Raw genomic sequence first — 23,069 nt, forward strand, 5'->3', positions numbered from 1 at the left:
TTCTTTTTCCCTTTCCCAGATTCTTTCTCTCTTCCCTTGTGGTGAATGCCTACCTGCTGTTCAAGGCCCAACTCCAGTATCACTGTTGTAGGGAAGCATCTCCCGTCTTCTCCTCCCTGGTTTCTTCCCAGTGTGTTTATACCTGTATCCTATGGCTCTTGCCACCTGGGTGTTGTGGGTTGTTATGTGTGTGAGGATCTCTGTTCCCTGGGGAACTGTTGGAGTCTGAGACCGTGTCTGTCTTGTCTCTGAATCACCAGTACTCTGTTGAATATTGAATTATGGTTTACTTTGTCACTTGGAGTTAACCATAATGGGAGGAAAATATGTTTGAGGTGAGTTTGCTGTTAACATGCTTTCTGTTTTGGTACTAGATCATTTGATCTTTTTCTTAATGTAAAATGGCATGCAACATTTCTTTTCTTTGTTTTTCTTAGATTATATGTACTGTACTTTGAACCTGTGAAGCACAGTCACCCAACAGTGATACTTAAAACATTAATTCATGCTTAGCCTGTTTTAAGACAGATTGGTGTCTTGTGAAAAGCATCGACACACGGCAAGTGCTCAAGGATCCGTTGTGTTTCCGCCGGAGCATCCTTATCTCATTTATCTCATGCCCCAGACTGTTTTAATGATGAATATACTGGCAGTGTTCATTATTTTTAGTAGATGACCCTTGAGTTAGCATAAGAGAGGATAAATCTTTTTTTCTCAGAGTTGTAGGTTCCAGAAATATGTTTTTCTGATCGAACTTTAAATCAAAGAATAGGGTTTTATTTGTTTTATTTTTTAAAAATTTTACTTAGATACCTAGCATCAGGTTAAAGGATTATAGATTATGCTATTCTTTGCTAATTGATCAGGACTCATTGGAGAGGCGCCAGTCTCCTCTTGGGTTGTGTGGGCTCAGGGCTACTGCTGCAGAGCCACTCTGGTTTTGGTTGATGGTGGAGGTAAGCTGCATATCTTTTAGCTAATTAGCTGGGTTATTAAAATTGGCCTGTCCCTGGGAGAGCGGGTAGTAACCACAGCCGCTGACCAGGACGTAGCAGAGCTGCTGGGACGTTGGTCATACTTTTAGGGAGGCGTGGTGGCACGTAGGTGTGCAGCATGGGGACAAGGTGCTGAGCATAAGACGATGGGAGCAGCTGTCCACCTGGAGGTAGCAAACTAGCAGTCCTTCCAAGCCCTTCCCCTACTGGTCTTTGTTAGCTTTAAATTCTCACTCTTTTTTGGTAAAGGGTCAGTGATGTCCTGTGTAAACTTGCTGGTGAACCTGATACGTGGCAGAAACCCGGAGTGGCCATGGCTCAGAAGCCCATCACGGCAGAGATGGCAGGTGAAGACGGTCAGGGTCAGTCTGGGTTTTTAGATTTTAAATTAAGCCAAGAAGGCTTGAAGTTATTATTAGAAGCTATTTTCTTAAGAAGGCTTTGCTTTTCTGCATTATATTAAGCTTTCATGAATGGAGTAGGCAACTTTTTTTTAAATATAAGAAAACAGAGAAAAAAAACTGAACAAGGAATTATTTACCTGCTACTTCATATTTCATCTCTAACTTGAAAGCTTGAGATTCCTGATGTCTGTGGGTGACCTGGACTTGTTGGGTGTAAGAATAATCGACTGCTCATGATATCACCACGTAGACGTTAGGTCTTGTTCCTGTGAGCAGTTCACCAGGCAGCATGCCCTCTTAGCAGTGGCTAGAAATGGAAATTCTAGAAAATTCTTTATGAGAGCAGGAGTCATTTTATGTGCTGCTGCTACTGTCAGGCACAGCAAGCTAGCTTGGTGGATCTTTACCATTCATTCTTTCATTCATTCAGCAACTTTAATTGAGGGCTTGCTGTGCGCTAGGCATATCAACGAGTCAAAGATTTTTTTGGGGGGGGTGGGAGTGAACCAGTAAACATGGGAAGTAAATACTTCGTGTGTTATAAGATGATAATTTCTCTGGAAAAATAGAAAAGTAGATCATGGTAAGGTGGGGTATAGGTGGGAGGCTTGCAGTTTCAAAATAAAGTGGTCAGGGAGGAACTCACTGAGCAGATGAATGAGCAGATTTTAAAGAGGAGAAGGAGGGGACACCTGGGTGGCTTCGTTGATTAAGCATCTGCCTTTGGCTCAGGTCATGATCCCAGGGTCCTGGGATCGAGTCCCACATCAGGCTCCTTGCTCAGTGGAGAGCCTGCTTCTCCCTCTGCTGCTGCTCCCCCTGCTTGTTCTCTCTCTCTCTCTGACAAATAAATAAAATCTTAAAAAAAAAAAAAATAAAGAGGAGAAGGAAGTTATCAGAGAGGACATCTTGGGGAAGAGAGTTCTAGGCAGAGGGAACCACCCTCCAGTACAAAGGCCCTTAACCAGGAGAGGGCAGAGAGGGGAGCAGGAGTAGTGGGACAGCTCAGAGAGGCAAAGGTGGGTCAGATCTTTCCTACTGACCCCAGACCCCTCCCCTCCTGGGACCAACATCTCACCACGGGCTGTTCAGGTAACACCACCTGATAGTCTTTCCCTTGTACAGTGGTTTTCATATGGGGACTTGTGGCAATGGCTGGAGACGTTTTTGACTGTCACAATTTGGGGAGAAGACGCTCCTGGCAACTAGCGAGATGAGCCCAGGAATGTTGCTGAATATCTTGGAATGCACAGCCCCCGCCCCAGAATGAGCATGTCAGTAGTACGGAGGATGAGAAATCCTGCTGTGTTATATAGTTTATCAGCTGTTGATTGATTTAGTTTGTCTTGGAAGACTTAATAAAAAAAAATATTAAAACATCACGGGAAGAGGTTATTAATCACAGTACCTGGTCAGATGCCTTCACAAGTGACATTGAAGATACTGCTGGCTACTTTCATTCACTTTGTGGAAAGGGGATCCAAACCTTGCTTGCATTTTAGTAAACTCTGGTGCTTTCATGAAATAGTTAAAAAAATCTAATATATCATTTGTAGGTAAATAGTAATAATCTCGATGATAATCTCATTAATTTAGACTGAAGTCGGATTGTCTAATTTTGAAAGGGGCCAGGATGTTGATCCATACAAGGGAAAATATTTACCTATATATATATATATATAAAAAAAAGATTTTCAGTACTTGAAATAAAAGGCATTATTATTTGCACATGAATGTGATGTTATTAGTGGGAATATTTTCCTTGGATTACACTAATCCCTTATTTTTCAAAAGTCAGTATTTCTGTGCTGCTTTTCCTATTTTTGCTTTATCTGTATGCCATCTGTATTTTTCTTTGTATCAATAACTTCTTTTTGAACAAATTTGGAAAACTTGTATCAGTTGTTCAACATGAAACTTAACCAAAATATCATAAAATAAAAAATAAAATAACCTTAAATTCCAGATAGACACAGCTGCCTGCTCCAAGATTCAGAGCGTGAGGCCTGCACTGTATTAAAAAGGAAGATTAGCTAGTTTTAGGGCAGCGTTCAAGACCTTGAGTAGCAAAAGGCAACTTTGTTGATGTCATTAGAGAATTGGCTGGGAACGACTTGCCCACCCTGTGACTTAGTGATGCTTAATGTACCTTCCCTGTGCCACTCGGGGGACATGATGTCCCAAGCTGTCCACACTCCGAGGCCAGGTGGCCTCCTGGCCAGGGTCAGAGCTGCAGGCAGAAAGTGTGGGACCAACTTGGGGCACTGGGGAGACTGCTTCTCTGGCTCAGAGTGGCTACCAGCAGCGGCCGCATTTACATAACGTGGGTCTTTGTTCTGTATGAGATGAAGTCTGTAGCTTTAGTTCTTAAAATGAAACAAAACAGAAATCTCTGCAAATCAGATCTCTTACGGTTTTAATGTGCTTTACACATTCTAGCTCCCTCTGCCCCTGCTCATGTATTTACTATGAATCCCCCAATTTCCTTCTACTATACTCACTGTTAGGATGGTTGGGTATTTCGGATGAACTCATGCACTTATATTGAATGCTCTGATTCCTCCCTTCCTTCCTCCTTCCCTTCCTTCCTTCCTTCCTTCCTTCCTACCTACCTACCTACCTTTACCAATTGTAGGGTAGTTTTTGAGCTGCTGTCTTCCTTTTCGAAACTCCGACCTCTCACTTTTGCAAGCAGAAGCGAATTAATGTCCTGGTTGCTTTGTAGCTTAGGTTGTGGGGGCGGCTCACTGCTGCGCCTCACGTTTGTCGTTGTGGAAACTAGATTTTCTCCGCTTTCTCAGGGGCTGCTGGACTCCTGAACTGAATCCTGGTAATCAAAGTCTCGGGAGACTGACTTCTCCAGAAGCCAATATTTATTAAGTGTCTGCTGTGTGCCAGGCATTATACGACACGGTCCCAGGGTTTTAAAGGGTCCCCACGTCTAGCTGTGGAGACAGAAACTGTCTACTTAGAGTTAATAATGCCGCACTTCATGTAAGACGGTGAAACCTGACCACGGTAGAGCTCCGTTTATTACCCTCCTACTTGATGTTTCCGTTTTTATTATGTGGTGTATCTGCATATGTTCTACATTCCACAGTACAAAATTCTCATTTTTGCTTTGCATTGCTCCAGACTATCAGACATATTTTTTGAAGAAATGAAGAGGAAATACAGTTTTTTAAAAATTTACCGACATGTTTATCATTTCCAATGTTCTCGATTCCTTTTTAAGGCCCAGTTTGCAAATGGGATGCTTTCCCCTCCGCCTGCGGAGCACGTCTACCATTTCTCATAGTCTGTTGGCTGGCTCTGCTTAAAAGGGTGTGTGACACAGAAATTCTTTGTTCCCCTTTGTTGTGATCCGGCAATGTCTTTATTTCATCATCATTCCCAGGGGTGTCTCACTGGGTGTCACGTCCTGGATTGACGGTTTCCCTCCAGTCCTGCACAGGTGCGGCCTCATGGCCTCCTGCCTCGGCTGCTCCCCGCGCGGCGGGAGAGGGCATTCGAATCCTCTTCTTTGTGCACAGTGGTTGCTTTTCTCTGCTGTTTTCAAGGTTATTGGCAGTTTGACTTGGATGTGTCTAGGTGTGGCTTTCTGCGTGTGTTTCTTCTTGGGGCTTGCTAAGATCTTTGATTCCATACACTTCTTTCTGTCACCAGATTTGGGGGATTTGCCATTATTTGATCATCCAGTTAAGTCCATTCCTCGAATTTCAAATTGCAGATGTTGTTTCCAGTTCAGAGTTTTTATTCAGTGTGTAGTTAGCATGTCTTTGCTGAGATTCCTTATCTCTGTAGCCAGTGCTGGCGCGCGCCCTTCCTCCACACCCATGAGCGCTTTCTCATAGTTGCATTAACATCCTTGTCTGTCTTTCCAGCATTTGGGGCCCTTCAGAGTCTGTGATTTTTGTCTCTTTTAGCTAGCTCATGTTTTTCTGTTTCTTTGTTTACTGAGTAATTTTGGATTATAACCTGGACATTGTGACTATTACGCACCATACAATCCTTTGGATTCTGTTACGTGCCTCCAGTGTTGATTTCTTTGTTTTGTGTCAGTAGGTACTTTTTTTTTTTTTTTAAGATTTTGTTTACTTGAAAGAGAGACAGCACAAGCAGGTAGAGAGGCAGAGGGAGAGGGAGAAGCAGACTCCCTGCTGAGCAGGGAGCCCAATATGTGGCTCCATGCCAGGACCCCAGGATCACGACCTGAGCCGAAGGCAGACGCTTAACTGACTGAGTCACCCAGGCGCCCCTTGTTTCAGTAGGCATGTAAATGAGGTCCCATCATTAACTCTGTCTCTCCTGTGGCAGCTAGCATCCCAAATCTCAGCTCAGTTCTCTTAGCCTTATCTGTGATGTAGAGTTTGCCACAAGCATGCATGGTTTAGGGGTCAAGCTAGATTTCAGGCCAAGTTTAAAACAGAGGCTTCCCCCTCTGTTGTTTTTCTTTCCAGGTCCCCCTACTGCATACACTGCACACACACAGTTTGTATTGGCTATGGTTGTCCTGAAGCCTAGGGACAGAAACCTAAGCAGGGTTCTAGTGTGCTCGGTGACTTATTATTAGCCTAGCTGATCTTTTCACAGTGCTGTGCATTTCAGATGCTGTGTAACTATGTCTCACTGTCTCATGTCATTTGTTCTGCACTGCGGCGGTCATCTGAGGCAGGTGTCCATTTTAGGGGGAGGGAGCTGAGACTTGGAGAGGTGGGATATCTATCCAGAGTCACATACCTGGTAAGAAGCCACGTGGAACTGCAGAACCAAGTATTTTGACTCAAGACCCCACACTCCTATTGATTGTAAGTACTATGCCTCAAACATCTTTTAAGTGAGCGATCTGGAATTCAGTTTGTAATCTTTCTCTGCTTCTTTTGTTTGTTAGTTTTTTGTGTTTTTTTGTGCAGTTTTTTGAGGCTTTTCTTTGCCATGGGTGTTCTATGGTGTACCCAAGGGTGGATTTGTTATTAATCACTCATTCAAGGTTTGTACTTCTTCAAATTGAATATTCATTTTTTCCCCATTCTGGAAAATTGTTAGCCATTATCTCTTTGAATATTGCCTCTTCCTATTTTCATTAATCCCTCTTTCTGGAATTCTCACTGGCCTTATCTCAGACCTTAGAATTCCATTCTTCCTGTGCCTTAACTGCTGTCCCCATATTTTCCAGTTCCTTTTTGCTCTGTGCAGTGTTCTGGGTGATTTGTCAGATCAATCTTCCAGCTCACTAACTCTCTCTTGAGCTGTATCTAAACTGCTATTTAAGCCAGCTACTGAATTTTTAATTAAATTGTCTCTATTTTTCATTTCTGCATGGTTCTTTTTCAAATGTGCCTGTTCTTCCCACTGTCATTCTTCTTTTTCTTTCATTTTGATATCTATATTTTATTTTATTTATTTATTTTTAAAGATTTTATTTATTTATTCAACAGAGATAGAGACAGCCAGCAAGAGAGGGAACACAAGCAGGGGGAGTGGGAGAGGAAGGCAGGCTCATAGCAGAGGAGCCTGATGTGGGGCTCGATCCCATAACGCTGGGATCACGCCCTGAGCCGAAGCCAGATGCTTAACCGCTGTGCCACCCAGGCGCCCCAGATTTTGATATCTGTATTTTAAATCCTACTCATTCTATGCATAATTATTTGATAGTCTATTTTAGATTTTTCTAATATTTCTGATCTTGGGTGTGTAAATTCTCATTTGTTATGTCTGCTCTTTTCTTGAAGGTTTGCAACCATGTATGCTTGGAATTTATCTTCAGCAGGGATAGTTTTGTGGAATTGCATGCTTATTGGATTGTGAAAGGCTCTTTAGAACAGCTGCTTGTTTGCTTGTGCTGGGATGCCTGGAACTGAAGTACCTCTGGACACTGATCTTCCCAAGAGCTTTGCAGGTGGTGTAAGGTGACTCAGCGCTCATAGGTCATGTGGGCCTGTGGTTTGATTTCTCAGGATTGACTACCCTCCCCCTATTCCCACTCTAACTGTAGTTCCTTTTCCTCAACGGTCTGATATTGGGGGCTTGATTTTAAGTTCACCCATATCATTTATCCTCATGTGGCTTTCAGAAACCTTAGTGCCTAGGACCTATATGTAGGTCTTAAGTGTTGATCATAGGGTGTCACCTTATGCTAATTGTTCTCACTTTGATTACCCTTTTCCTTACTGGCATTGAGGATGTCCTTTCTGCCTTTCCTGCCTTCCTGCATTTTTAAATATTTTATCTAAATTTCTGTTTTTGTTTTTGTATTTTGTGTGTGTGTGGTGGAAAGGGGTTCCTTTCTCTTCAACTCCACCATAAGTTGTTGGAAATCACAGTAACTGGGATTTGAATGTAGTTGTCAACGCCCATGCTCCTATGGTACTTTATACTGGGTTAAGGTAATAAAAATGGGGATGGGAAAAGAGGACTGGTGTTAGAATAGAAATCAGGATGTCAGTTTATTCCATACTACAATGAGATGAGTATTTGCCTAGAAGGCTAAGGTATTCAGGTTGATTGATCAGCACTTCCCCACTGGACAAAGTCCAGAGTAAGAACTTGACAGTGCTTTATTAACACCATTCAGGGGCAAATAGCACCACACTGACAAATATGAATAGCTTGGCAATTTTAAGATACATTCCTGCATGCCTTTAAAATGAATTGAAGGTTTACCTGAAGACCACACACAACTCCCCGTGGTCTCATAAGTACTGTGCATTCTCTGGATCTGAATTGGAGTTCTCAAGGAGATTAAGACCTCAGGCTCACTTCATAAATACAGAATCAGAGCAAAAGAAGTTAGATACTCCTAAGAATTCTTTTAATCACAGTGGTGCCAGTAACTTTCCAGGTAGTTTCATTCTACCCTTTGTAAAGCGGGCTTGGGAAGAATAGAAGAATGGCCAGCCTTCTGCTCATCCTTCCTCCCTCCTTTCCCCTTCCCTCCCTCCTTCCTTTTTTCTTATTCCTTTCTTTCACCTGTGCTGAAGTATAATTTATATATAATAATATTTACTGAAGGACTATTTGTTAAAATGAGTCTCAATAAGTATGTTCTCTTGTGTGACCACAACCACACAGCCACAACCAGGAAATGAAACATTTCCTGCACCTACCAGAAGTCATGTCATGACCATTTGCCATCATACTGTTCCCCACCCCTGATCCCTGACAACCGCTGCTCTGCTGTATATTAGTATGTTTTGTCTTTCTAGAATTTCATGTCAGCAGAATTATGCAGAGTGAAATCTTACGTGTCCGGCTTCTTTGAGCTGATATAATGCTCTTGAGATGCATCTATATTGTTGCATATTAGTAGCTCATTCCCTTTTATTATTGAGACGTATTCCTTTGTATGGACAGACTACAATTTGTTTATCCATTTAGTTGATAGATATTTTGGTTATTTCCAGTTTTTGGCTATTAGGAATAAAGCTGCTGTGAACACACAAATACAAGTCTTAGCATAAGGATACCCGTTTTCATTTCTCCTGTGTAAGCGCCTAGGAGTGAGATAGCTGGCTCAGATGGTAAGTGTATATTTGTTTCTTTAAGTAACTGCCAAACCATTTTAGGAGCTGTACCATGTTGCATTTTTTACCAGCAACGTCTAAGAGATCCAGTTGCTCCTTGCCAATACGTTTTATAGAGTCAGTTTAAGAAATTTTCTTAGCCTTCCTAGTGGGTGGGTAGTATTATCTCACCGTGGTTTTAATTGACATTTCTCTGATTACTAATGATGACTAATGATATTGAACATCTTTTCCTGTGCTTAGCTGTCATTTGTGTATCTTCTGTGATGACATGTCTATTCAAGTTTTTTTATTTTAAAGATTGAGCTCTAAGAGTTCTTTATATACTCTGGATACAGATCCTTTATCGGATATATTTTACAAATATTTTCTTCCCAGTCTATGGCTCGGTGTTCCATTTCCTTTTTTTTTTTTTTTTAAAGATTTTATTTTTAAGCAATCTCTACACCCAACATGGGGCTTGAACCCACAACCCCGAGAACAAGAGCCACACGCTGTACCCACTGAGCCAGTCAGGCGCCCCAATTGGTGTTCTATTTCCTACCAACGTCTTTCAAAGAGCAAAAGTTCTCAGTTTTGATCAAGTTGAATTCATGAGTATTTCTTTCTGTGGCACATGCTTTTTGTACCCCTTTTAGAAACCTTTGCCTAACTAAAGAACACAAAGATTTTTCTTCTAGAAGTTTTATTGTTTTATGGTTTCTGTGTCCATTATCTATTTTGAGTTAATTAAAGACAAAGGACATTTCCCCTCACCTGTGTATTCAGTTATTCTAGCCCTGTTTGCTGAATTAAATTACCTTGGCACCTTTGTGAAAAATGTATTGGACTTAGATTTGTGGATCTATTTAAAGATTTATTTAAAGATTTATTTAAAGATTTATTTATTTATTTATTTATTTATTTACTTACTTACTTACTTGAGGCATGGGGGAGATGAGGAGTAGAGGGGAAAGGAGATGGGGGGAAGGAATCTCAGGCAGACTCCGTGCTGAGCTCAGAGCCCAGCTTGGGGCTTGATCTCACGACCCTGAGATCAAGAGCCAGATGCTCCACTGACTCAGCCACCCAGGCGCCCTAGTAGTCAGGCATTTTTAAAAGAGATTTTATAAAATGAGAAAAAAGTCGTCGTTTTTGCTGACCCACACATACACCACTCCTGAGCCTCTTCTTTTATTCGAGTAGCTTCAGATTTCCATGTGGGTATCATTTTCTCCTGTGTGAGGAACTTCCTTTCACGTTTCTCATAGTACATGTGTGCTGGCAGTGAATTCTTTCTGCTTCTGTTTGTTTGAAAAGTCTGTATTTCCCCTTACAATTTGAAAAAGATTTCTTCGAGTAAAGAATTCTGATTAGTGTTTTTTCTTTCAGCACTCTGAAGATATCATCTTCTCCTTCCTTAATGATTTTTGACATGAAGTCTATTGTTAATCTCTTTTTTTTAAAAGATTTTATTTATTTATTTGACAGAGTGAGAGACTGGCAGTGAGAGAGGGAGCACAAGCAGGGGGAGTGGGAGAGGGAGAAGCAGGCTGCCAGCGGAGGAGCCTGATGTGGGGCTCAATCCCATAATGCCGGGATCACGCCCTGAGCCGAAGGCAGACACTTAACGACTGAGCCACCCAGCCACCCCATCTTTTTTTAATGTAATGTGTATTTTTTTTTTCCTGACCGCTTTTTAAGATTTTTTTCTTGATCACTGATTTTTGTGCTTCAATGTGATATTTTGTTATGTATATTCTGCTTGGCGTTTGTTGAGTTTCTTGAATCTGTAGGCTTATAGTTTATGTCAATTTAAAAATTTTCAGTGTTCTTCTAAAATTTTTAATGTTCTCTCCATCTCTCTTTTTTTCCCCCTCTTCTTTTCTGATGGGACTCCAGTTCTGTATATGTTATGGTGCTTGATAATGTCTCCAAATAACGGACGCTCTGTTCTTTTTTTTTTTCCCCTATTTTTTTTCTCTTTGTGCTTCGTTTTGGATAGTTTCTATTGCTGTATCTTCAAGTTCTCTGATTTTTTCCAGTTCTCTAATCTGTTCATTTCTTCTAGTTTATGCTTTGACTCAGTTATTGTGTCTTTCATTTCTTGAATTCACGTTTGGGTTTTTTTTTTTATATGTATAGTTCCATTTCTCTCATCAATATCTCCATGTATTTCTGGAATATATGGAGCATTCTTTTTTTCTTTTTATTAGAGAAAGCGTGCACCCATGTATGTGCATGCTTGCACGAGTGTGGGTGGGGATGGGCAGAGGGACAGGGAGAGAAAGAATCTCAAGCGGACTTCGTTCTGAGCATGGAGCCGAGTGTGGGGTTCCATCTCCCCACCCTGAGATCGTGACCTGAGCCGAAACCAGGACTCAGACACTTAACTGACTGAGCCACCCAGGTGCCCCTTAATTGCTATTTCAAGTTAATTTTCTATTCTATCATCTCTGACATTTTGGGGACTTTCTCAGTTTATTCATTTTTCCTGATCGTGGTCATATTATTTGGCTTCTTTTCATGCATTGTAATATTTGATAGTATGCCAGACATTAAGAATTTGGGGGTGTTAGTTGTTGGATTTCACAGTACAAATTGTATACATCGCTAATGTTGGATTTTGTTATGGTATGTCATTATCTTTTTTGGGCTGGACTGGATTCTAGTGAGGCTTGGCATAAGCTCCATCAGGGCAGGTCTGGAGCAGGCTTTAGTCTAGACTAATTTAGCCACTACTACACCAGTGCCACGTGTCCCAGGGGGGGAACAGAATGCTGCTGCATGCATGTGAGTGCCGGGAAGGACCTGTGGGCTCCTCTCTTGTGGTTCCTCCCCAGTCTTGCTAGCATTCTCTCGCGTGTGCGCCGATCAGTTCCAGGTGAAAGCTTCTGGGGGCCCCTATGCTGGTCTCTGTTGCGCCCTTCCTTGCAATCTTCCTTCTCTGGAACTCTGGAAGCTCTCTGGGCGGTCAGAGGCGGCCGTCTCATGGTGCCTTGTTTGTGTCCCTTCTCCGAGGGCCCTCATCCGTGCTTCCTGTTGCCTAGTGCCTGAAAACTGCTGTTTCATCAATGGTTTTCTGGTCTGGTGTGTAAACTGTGAGGGTCTTTTACCATATCGGCTGGAAACGGAAGTCGCTCACCTTCCTTCAGTTGCCTCCGAGACCATAACCCTCCCCTTTGGCTTTGGTGTTCGATTCCTTCAGCCTTCATCTTCATAGACTTGCCTGCGCAACTCTTGAAAGAACACTGGACTTGAACACCGAGCATTTGGGTGCTAAGGATCCTAGTTCTGCTGCTGCTTTGGGGGCACACCTATTTAGGGGTCCACACAATGAGGGCATTTATCAAGGCCTGTTCTAAGGCTCCTTCTGTATGATTCTGTGTAATGGCAGTCATTTTCTTTGATATTTGTTTTCATTCAGGTTTCTTTTAGTGGCGTCTTTCCATTTTGCTACTTTTTATGGGGCATCTGCTACTTGTCAGATACTACACGGGGCGCTGGGGTTGTAGCGCCTCCACGGAGCTCACGGAGCCACTGGGAAACAAGCGTGAAACGGTTACAAAACCCAGTGCCGCTGCTTTTGTTAGTGGGAGTGGTAGGACCGAAGAGCCCACAGCTCCGGGAGAGGCTGTAACTGGAGAGTGGCCTTTGCCCTGGGGTCAGCGGAGGGGTACCTAAGCTGGGGCGGGTTGCGGGGGGAAGACGTGAGAGTGTCCCAGGCAGTGGGAAAGACATGTAGAAAATCATTGAGATGAAGGATTTTGGTGCATTTGAAGAACTAAGGAAAGGTCCCCAAGTCTGAAGCTCCGACGGGGAGGTGGGAGGGGTTTCTTTGAAAATTAAAATGTAGGTTTCCTCTGGCAGTACAGCACAGTGCAATGTTTAGAGTCCGACTGTTTGAGTTCAGATTCTGACTCACTCCACTCTAGCCGTGTGGCCTTTGACAGCTTTCTTGGCTTCTCTCAGCTTCAGCTCTCTTACCAGAAACATGGGGCTAATGTGGTGGTTGTCAGAATTTAATGAACCACTGCTAGACACAAAGCTTTGAGCACAGTTCCTGGAAATAACGAACAGTGGTTATTACCCAGTATTGTGTGGTTTATGGATTTTATTTCCACGTATATAGTTAGTATAATGTTATATAGTTAGCATAGTGGAATCATTAATATTCCCTAATAAGAGTTATTCTTTTGTGGAACTAATTACAAAGTGCTTTAGTTCTCTGACAGGTTTTTTGAAGAGTGCCTGCATATTTTTTGTTACTTTGAAACAGTAGTTCTTAACCCACAAAGTACACAGGTGGACCTTAGAGGATCTTTGAAACCCCTGATTCTTTTTTTTTAAAGAGGGGGCGGGAGGGGCAGAGGGAGAGGGAGAGTCTTAAGCAGGCATCACACTCAGCACCAAGCCCAACGCAGGGCTTGATCTCACCACCCTGAGATCATGACCTGAGCCACAATCAAGAATTGGACGGTTGACCGACGGAGCCACCCAGATGCCCCGAAACCCCAGATTCTTTATGAAAATTTTGAGTATGCATATCTGTGGCCGCCATCAGGTTCCAAAAGTATCTGTGGTCCCAAAAGTTTACCAAACTCTGCTTTATATATTTATTTTTAAAGATTGTATTTATTTATTTGAGAGAGAGGTCAGAGAGAGAGAGAGCACGAGTAAGGGGGAGGGACAAGCAGACTCCCGGCTGAGCGGGGAACCCCATGTGGGGCTCAGTCCCAGGACCCTAAGATCATGACCTGAGCCAAAGGCAGATGCTTCATCGACTGACCACCCAGGTGCCCTGCAAACTCTGTTTTAACCTGATATTTTAAAGTCCACTGCAGGCGAGGTCCACAGTGCTTTGTAAATATCTGTGAGATGGAGGCTGCGTGTTCCTCCTGGACCCTGAAATGCACTGAAAATAGCTCATACAAAGTGACCGTGGTTGGTGGGGCTTGACTGTGACTCAGTGGGGACCCATTCCTCCCTGGCAAGGATCCTGCAAGAAATGATGTATTTGATTGCATCACACATATATTTTCTACAAATGTATACTTCTTTATTAAAATTCTCTGGGTAACTGTTATACAGTGTAAATTTTTAATAAGCTCTAATTACTAGCATAGAAGAATTTGTGGAGAAAAAATGTGGTTAGTGTTTCAAAGTAAATACCTAGGCACAAACATGTCATTTCTTATTTTAAACTCTTATCAGTTACTGCCTAAATTAACTGGTTTTTTTTTTTCTCTGCCAGGTAGGAATCCTCTGCTTTTTTGCATTAGTAATGCTTTTGCCCAGCTGTTTCGGTGCAAGCGATAGTAGGGAAGCCTTTATGCCCCTGAAGCGAGAGTGGGTAAAGGGTGGTGGCCATGGTAAAGTTGGCCAGATTATGAGGGGCTAGATCCTGCAGGTCTTGACATGCCCAGACTCCTTTGTTTCAACATCCTGATGGGGCATTTTATATCATTCCTGATAAAAAAAACATGGAAGTGTAGACAGGTTAAATCACTTACTGTGGTCACACAGCTAGTAAGTTGTGTTTGGGGGATTCATCTTATTCCAGGGATGCTTGGCTCTAGTGCCCATGAGCTCAGCCATGCCACTCCACTACGTTGGAGGGAGGGTCTGCCTGCTCTCAGTTTGGGGGCTTCAGGGGAAAGAGTCAGTATGACCATAGACTCATTTTTGGCCAGAGTGAGAGGTTGGAGGAACCTGTTGGACATTCGTGTCGGAGGGGTCCGGTTGGGTGTTGTTGCCATGTGGTTTGATGGGAATCAGTGTCACGTGGTGCATGAAGCTGTATGACAAGCATGTTTAGGACAAGACTAAACTGGGGTGGACTTTCTAGCATATTCTTGCTTTTGAGGTCACACTCCTCTGTTTTTCTTTTGACCATTTTACACCTGTTTGCATAGCGCTCCATGGATGTTGCTCATAGGGGTCAGCTAGCTGCTTTGCTCACTTGCTTCTGACTTCCCCGGCAGGGGGGAGGTTCCCATCCGTGTTGATTGGAGGTGACTCACATCAGATTGATGGCACTGAAAGAAGGGCACTTAGCTTTTTTTATGCCTCTGGTCTTGACACCCTTCACTTGGATTCTAAACCTACCCACTTCATTTTAGATGAGTTGTCAAGTTTGGAGACCCAGAGGCTCCCACTGGAAAGGGCCATGAGGGTAGAAAGTGTGCTGTGAGGGCATGCCTTTGTTCAAGTGTGACCTGATGAATGCAGTTTTGTCCCCTCTTCTCCTTTAGATGGATTTGAAGATTACGGTCCAGATCGTGACAGCATGAGGGTGACGGCCTTTCTGGACATCCCAGGCCAGGAAAACCTGCCTCCACTCGCTCGCCTGGAAAAGTATGCTTTCAGTGAGAACATCTTTAACCGGTGAGCTCCCCAGCCCTTCCCACACTCACAGCCCTGTGCTGGGTCTGGTTTAGGCCGACAGTGGTTGCCACATCTCTGTGACAGCTTCGAGGACTCTCGTGGGTGAAGTGGAAAGCAGGCTGTCTCTAGGTGGCTGGGATTCTGCCTGAAGGGCACCCTTGGATTAGGTTTTCCCATTAGTCTTGTTACTGTTATACTGGTCACCCGGTGAGCCAGGAATCAAATGCTGATGAAAGTTACTGGGGTTTAAATAATTAGGATTACTAACTGGGTTTCTTTCACACGTGCTGTCCTCAGAAAAGGAAAATACGTCGCATAATTGACAAGTATCAGTTGGAGCGTTGCTCGCTTGTTTTGCTTCTCGACTGCCTTGTGCTCTGGGGACTTCGATGCAGTTGCCCTGCTGTGTTGTGTTGTCACTCCTCATGGGGCTGGCAGGATTCAACTCCAGCCTCAGACCATGCCTCTTCAACGGATGACCTTGACTCTTACTTCATGAAGAAAGCAGAAACTAAGCCATCTCTTTCAACTGATAGCTCGCCCCAACCTGAATCTGAGGGCATTCTTCCCTCCTATCCTAGAGGGGGAGGTAGCTCTCTTCTGGTCTCCCTTCCTCCATCAGATATGCCTTCTGTCTTCTGCCTCTTCCTTCTTGCCTGTGACGCACTCCCTTTCCTTCCACGCACAAGCCCTGGTGTGTTTCTTGTTCTGAACAGTCCTCTGGACATCCCCACCTGCAGCCTTCCCTCACATCTTTCCTTAAGGACACTGTTCTGTGAAGCCTGGATAATACTCACTGAGTCTCTGTTAAATATCTATTTAATATCTATATCTGTCAAATTGTAGAAGGCTCACAGCAATTGCTGCTGAGTGAGTTCAATTATTATCCCAGTTTTACAGATAGGGAAATGATGGTACTCTGAATGATGTCTTTTGATGAGCAGGTCTTAATTTAAATGTAGTTCATGATTTCTCAACTTTTTCTTTTATGCTTCGTGCTTTCTTTTCATGTATAAGGAACATTCTCCTTCCCTAAGACCATCACGATATTTCCTCATAGGTGCGCCTGGCGGGGCTCAGTCAGGCAAGCGCCCAACTCTTGATCTCAGCCCAGGTCTTGATCTCAGGGTCCTGAGTTCAAGCCCTGCATTGGGCTCCATGCTGGGCGTGGTGTCTACTTAAAAAAAAAAAGGAAAAAAAAGATACTTCCTTATATTGTTTTCTTGAAGTTTTATTGTTTTACTTTTCACATTTGGATCTGCAGTCCACGTGGAATTGTTTTCTTTGTGTATGATGTGAGGTAGGGGTCAAGTTTCATGCCCTTCCATGTGGTATGCACTTGACCGAGTGCCATTTACTGAAAATACCACCTTTTATCTATGCTGTGCTTTGCCACGTTTGTCTTAGATCAAGAGTCCATATCTGGACATCCTAGTCTGCTTCCTTGGTCGGTTTATCTGTCGTTGTGCCCAGACCATGCTGTCTTCATTACTGCAACTTTATCATCAAAATCTTGATATCGGGTACAGTACGTCCTCCCACTTTGTTCTTCTTCAAGATTGTCTTGGCTGTTCTTGACTCTGAATTTCCAAATGCATTTTAGTACCAGTGCATCAATTTCTAGAAAAAAAAACCTCTTGGGATTTTCATTGGAATTGCATTGCATCTATAAATCAATTTGTAAAGTATTGACACCTTATAGTATTTAGTTTTCTAATCCTTCCATTTTTTATAGATTTTTCTTCAATTTCTTTGTTTGTTTGTGTGTTTTCTGTTGTAGAGATCTTCTGTACCTTTTTTGATTTAGTTCTAGGTATTTGATCTTCTGCATGAATGTGAATGAGATCATTTCTTAAAATTTAAATTCTAGGGGATGCCTGGGTGGCTCAGTCAGTTAAGTGTCTGCCTTCGGCTCAGGTCATGATCCAGGGGTCCTGGGATCGAGTCCCACATCAGGCTCCTTGCTCAGCGGGGATCTGCTTCTCCCTCTGCCTGCTCCTCCCCTTGCTTGTGCACTTTCTCTCTCTCTCTCTGACAAATAAATAAAATCTTAAAAAAAATAAAATTCTAATTGCTGCTATGAAAATGGAATTGATTTTTATATTTTTATTTTGTCTCCATTGATTATGCTAAGTTCACTTATTCATTTTAATAACTTCCCCAGGGGTTCTTCGGGTTTTCTGCATACTGCATAATGTTGTGTGTGAAATTTGGTAGTTTGATTTCTTCTTTTCCTATCTTGTTTTGTATTTTTAGTAGCTATGTCGTATCAGCTTAGGAAAATTTATATTTCTTTTTTTTTTTTTAAAGATTTTATTTATTTTNAGATTTTTTATTTATTTATTCGACAGAGATAGAGACAGCCAGCGAGAGAGGGAACACAAGCAGGGGGAGTGGGAGAGGAAGAAGCAGGCTCATAGCAGAAGAGCCTGATGTGGGGCTCGATCCCATAACGCCAGGATCACGCCCTGAGCCAAAGGCAGACGCTTAACCGTTGTGCCATCCAGGCGCCCCAGGAAAATTTATATTTCTAATTTGTTAAGAGATTATCTTTACACTCTTTTTTAATTAAAAAAAGTTTTTAATTTTTTTTAAGATTTCATTTATTCATTTGAGAGAGAGAGAGCAAGTGCACAGGAGGGGAGGAGCAGAGGGACAAGCAGCCAGATGTGGGGCTTGATCCCAGGACCTGAGATCATGACCTTAGTTGAAGTCAGATGCTTAACTGACTGAGCCACCAAAGTGCCCCTTAATTTAAAAAAACTAAAAAAAAATTTTAAGTAATCTGTATGCCCGATGTGGAGCTCAAACTCACAACCCCAAGATCCAGGGTCTCATACTCTACCAACTAAGCCGGCCAGGGGCCCCTATTTTTAAACTTTTAAAAATAACTTCACACTTAAAGAAAAGTTTCAAGAGTAGTAGAAAGAATTCCTATCTGTTTTTTACTCAGATTCATCCATTGTCAATGATTTGCCGTGTTCGAGTTAACATTCACTCTCTCTTTATTTTCACATTTTTTTCTCAGCCTTAAAGAAAAGTTTCAAGAGTAGTAGAAAGAATTCCTATCTGTTTTTTACTCAGATTCATCCATTGTCAATGATTTGCCATGTTCGAGTTAACATTCACTCTCTCTTTATTTTCACATTTTTTTCTCAGCCATTTGAGAGTAAGTGTAGCCGTCACGTTGCTTTCTCTATGGTGACTGCCATGTGCATTTGTCTAACGGGGACATTTGCCATTCACTTATAGAATCACAGTATAGTGATCAGAGTCAGGAAATTTAACTTTGATACAATACTGTTATCTAATATCTAGATTTTTAAAAAAAGATTTTATTTATTCCATTTGAGAGAGCTAGCGGGAGAGTATGTGAGCGGGGGGAGGGGCAGAGGGAGAGGGAGAGAATCCCAATCAGACCGTGCACTGAGCGCAGAGCCCGATGCAGGGCTCGATCCCGGCACCCTGAGATCATGACCTGTGCTGAAACCAAGAGTCAGATGCTTAACCGGCTGAGCCACCCAGGTGCCCCTCTAATATTTAGGTTTTAATCAAATTGTCCAGTGGTTCCAAGAGGGTCCTTTAAATCAGGTTTTTTTCTGTTTGGTTGGTTTTTAGGTCCAGAATCCAACCCAGCATCATGGACTGCATTTGATCATCATGTTTCTTTAGGCTCATTTAATCTCTAACAGTTTCTTAGCCTTTCTTTGCCTCTCACAATACTCTTGACAGTTTTGAAGAGTACAGGTGAATTATTGTATAGAAGAAACTCACTAAGAGTTTTTAAAAATCCTCAGTGAGGTCTGAATTTTATATAATGCTTCTTTTGAGATTATTACATGCCTTTTCTCCTTTAATCTCTATTTTTTCATCTTTCTTTAAAACCTCTTTTAGGGGCGCCTGGGTGGCACAGCGGTTAAGCGTCTGCCTTCGGCTCAGGGCGTGATCCCGGCGTTATGGGATCGAGCCCCACATCAAGCTCCTCTGCTATGAGCCTGCTTCTTCCTCTCCCACTCCCCCTGCTTGTGTTCCCTCTCTCGCTGGCTGTCTCTGTCTCTGTCAAATAAATAAATAAAATCTTTAAAAAAAAATAAAATAAAACCTCTTTTATTGTAAAATATGCCCCATAGAGATAATTGGATGTAAAACGTAAGGAGTTTTTAGGAAGCACGTGCCCACGTGGCCGTTACTGAGGTCACCCTGGATGTGTGCCCTCCCTGCCATGTGGTGACCGCCTTTGGGTGGTTCTGTTCATCACATCCTTAATCTTGTTTCTGGTCTTAGCACCTAAGTATCTACTTGCAAACAGAATAAGTTAATTTTGTTGTTTCTGAACTTGAAATATGGGAAATCATATAGGGTATGTTACTTTGTGGTTTTGCGTATAGTTTTGAGTTTGTTCATTTTGTAACAGTGTCCTGTTGTTTGAGTATACTGACATTTTATCTGTTGTTGGAGTAGTTCAAGTTTTCTCACTCTCATGACAAATTGTGCTGTGAACAATCTAGTGTACGCATCCGGGTGCACATCAGCACACATCTCTGCGGGGCTACAGCCAGGCGAGAACTCCTGTGTGATGAGACATGCTCGTCTTCTACTTTAGGAAATAGTGCCAGTTTCCAAAGTGATTGCATCCATGTGTTCTCCCACCTTTGCCCTACATTTTATCTGCCACTTGGTATTGTCAGATTTTAAGATACTAGCCAATCTGGTAGCGTGCTAGTGTATATAATGGTATTGCTTTGTGATTTTAATTTACATCTTATTTATGAGTTCGAACACCTTCTCATATGTTTTTTGGGCATCTGTATTTCTTTTCTGTGAAGTGCCCGTTTAAATCTTTCTTTGGTGGGTAGCGGGAAGATGGACCTTCTCTCTTTTTATTGTTGAGTTGCAGAAAGTCTTTGTACATCCTTGATTTCTAACCCTGGTCAGTTACGTGCAGCAAACATCTTCCTGCATCCTATGGCTTGTGTTCCAGGTCTCTTTACAGTGTTCTTTGGGTGACCAGAAGCTGTTCATTTTGCTGTAAATTCATCAACATTTTCCTTTATCCTTAGTGCATTTTGGAGCTTCTTTAAAATGTCTTCCTCTACCGCAGGATCGTAAGTATACTGTTTTATATTGCCTTAAAAGCTTTATCTTTTTTTTTTCTTTCACATTTAAGTCTACAATCCATCTGAAAGTAATTTCTATTCATTGTGTGAAAGAGGGGTCCAGCTTCATTTTCTCAATTGTCACAATACCTCTTATCAAAGCTATGTCTCTTCCCCATTGCTCTGGGGTGTCACCTCTGTTCTGATCCAGTTTATAGTAGTCTTTGTCTGGATTATCTATTCTTCCAGTAGCGTGTTTTTCTCCCTTCAGCCAGTACCATGCTGTCTTGATTACTGTAGATTTGTAGTAGTCTTGATACTGGAGTGAGCAAGATTTGCCCCTTTGTTTTTCTTCTTTGACATGATTTATTATTCTTGGTCCTTGGTATTTTCATATAAATTTCAAAATCTCATCAGATTCCAATAAAACAAAATAAAACACCTGTTAGAATTTTTTTAACAGTCTTTTTTTTTTTAAGGATTTTTATTTATTTATTTATTTGAGAGAGAGCAAGCACAAGTGGAGGGGAGAGGCCTAGGGAGAAGCAAGCTCCCTACTGAGCAGGGAGCCCGATGAGGGGCTCCATCCCAGGACCTTGGGATCATGACCTGAGCTGAAGGCAAACACTTAACCTACTGAGCCACCCAGGCGCTCCCACCTATTAGGATTTTGCTTGGGTTTGCATTGAATGAATAGGTTGGTTTGGAGAATATTGCCCTTACAATATTTAGACTTCCAATCCATAAACATGGTATATCTTTCTATTTATGTAGGTTTTCTTTAATGTCCCAGTAAAATTTGTTCATTTTCTCTGTAGAAGTTTTATGCTTTGTTGCTGGTGTATTTAAAAGGAAATCCAAAACATCATACCATTTTATCCAGTTAAAGAGTTAAATCTAACTGCAGGATCATTATCACACTCAACCCAATTAATAATAATGCCTTCCAGTCTACCCGTCTATGTTAAATTTTCTCTGAGTGTCTCAAAAATGCCTTTTTATGGTTGATTTGTTTGAATCATGATCCAAATAAGGTCCACACATTTCATTAGGTAGATGTGTCTCTTAAGTCTTTTTTTTATAGTTTTTTTTCCTTTTGATCTTAAATCTCTTTTATTATCTAATTGATTCTCTCTCTCATCTTCTGTCTACATCATCTATTTGTTGAAGGGGTCATTACTCTTGTAGAATTTTCCGCATTCTGGATTTGGTGGTCATTATTCTCATGGTGTAATTTAACATAATCCTTTGTTCGTTGTATTTTCTGCAAACCGAAAATTACACTTGGAGACTTGACTAGATTCTACTTCAATTTTTTTTTTAAAGATTTTATTTATTTTATTCGACAGAGATAGAGACAGCCAGCGAGAGAGGGAACACAAGCAGGGGGAGTGGGAGAGGAAGAAGCAGGCTCATAGCGGAGGAGCCTGATGTGGGGCTCGATCCCATAACGCCGGGATCACGCCCTGAGCCGAAGGCAGACGCTTAACCGCTGTGCCACCCAGGCGCCCCCAATTTTTTGTTTTAAACAATCCTTCATGTGTTGTTTTGTGTACTTCTCATTACAAAACATTGGGAAACAATGTCTGGTGTCCCACTTCTGGAGATTTTCATATTGAGCCGTGGGCGCACGTGTTGAATTCTTTCATTATAAAACTTCCCACCAGCCTTTCTTCTCATGGCTTTAGTGGTCACTAATTATTATTGCTTAGATCTGTTATCTCATTATGTGTGGGAAAATGGCAATTTTCTTTTTATTGTCTGTGAAAGTATGACCCCATTTTCCATTCTGTTATTGGTTATTGGTGCCTTTTCTTTTGTTTCCCTGGATAATTCTTACCAGAGGATTATCAAGTATATTAGTTCTGCTGAAGAATCAAGTTTTAGCTTTGATGTTTTCTTTTGTGTGTTTATTTTCTAGCTCAGTAATTTCTGCTCTTAATTTATATTATTTTCTTTTTTGGGGGGAAATTAGTTGCTGTTCTTTTTCTTCTTGTGAGGTATGTTTATTTTTTTGGCCTTTTAAAAATAACATCTGCATTTTAAATTATAAGATTACTGTTAAGTACTGTAAGTACTTCAGTGTTATATTAGGTGCATCCCCAAGTTCTCATATTAATATCTTTATTACCTTTCAGTATAAAGTATTTTTAATATCTATAATGATTTCTCCATTGACCAATGAGTTGTTTAGAAGTACGTTGTTTAATTTCCAAATATTGGAGGATTTTCCAGGTATCTTTCTTTTTTTTTTTTCTTAAATGATTTTTTATTATATTATGTTAGTCACCATACAGTACATCCCCGGATTCCGATGTAAAGTTCGATGCTCCATTAGTTGCGTATAACACCCAGTGTACCATGCAATACGTGCCCTCCTTACCACCCATCACCAGTCTATCCCATTCCCCCACCCTCCTCCCCTCTGAAGTCCTCAGTTTGTTTCTCATAGTCCATAGTCTCTCATGTTTCATTCCCCCTTCTGATTACCCCCCTTTCTTTATCCCTTTCTNTCTTCCCCTACCGATCATCCTAGTTCTTATGTTCCATAGATGAGAGAAATCATATGGTAATTGTCTTTCTCTGCTTGACTTATTTCACTTAGCATTATTGTCTCCAGTGCCGTCCGTGTTGCAGCAAATGTTGAGAATTCGTTCTTTCTGATAGCTGAGTAATATTCCATTG

The 23,069-nt window shown here is 41.8% G+C and overlaps 1 protein-coding gene across 3 annotated transcripts in view; it reads left to right on the forward strand.

Moving 5' to 3' along the window:
• Positions 1–23,069, forward strand: part of LOC100474691 (serine/threonine-protein phosphatase 4 regulatory subunit 1) — an 82,419-nt gene that overhangs the window by 12,455 nt on the left and 46,895 nt on the right. For all 3 annotated transcript variants that reach the window (XM_034639998.1, XM_011220128.3, XM_034640000.1), the window contains exon 3: positions 15,156–15,288. In XM_034639998.1, coding sequence (XP_034495889.1) covers positions 15,156–15,288 — 133 coding nt within the window. The remainder of the gene's footprint in view (positions 1–15,155; positions 15,289–23,069) is intronic.

This window comes from Ailuropoda melanoleuca, chromosome 13, assembly GCF_002007445.2.
Source record: "Ailuropoda melanoleuca isolate Jingjing chromosome 13, ASM200744v2, whole genome shotgun sequence".
NCBI classification, from domain to species: domain Eukaryota; kingdom Metazoa; phylum Chordata; class Mammalia; order Carnivora; family Ursidae; genus Ailuropoda; species Ailuropoda melanoleuca.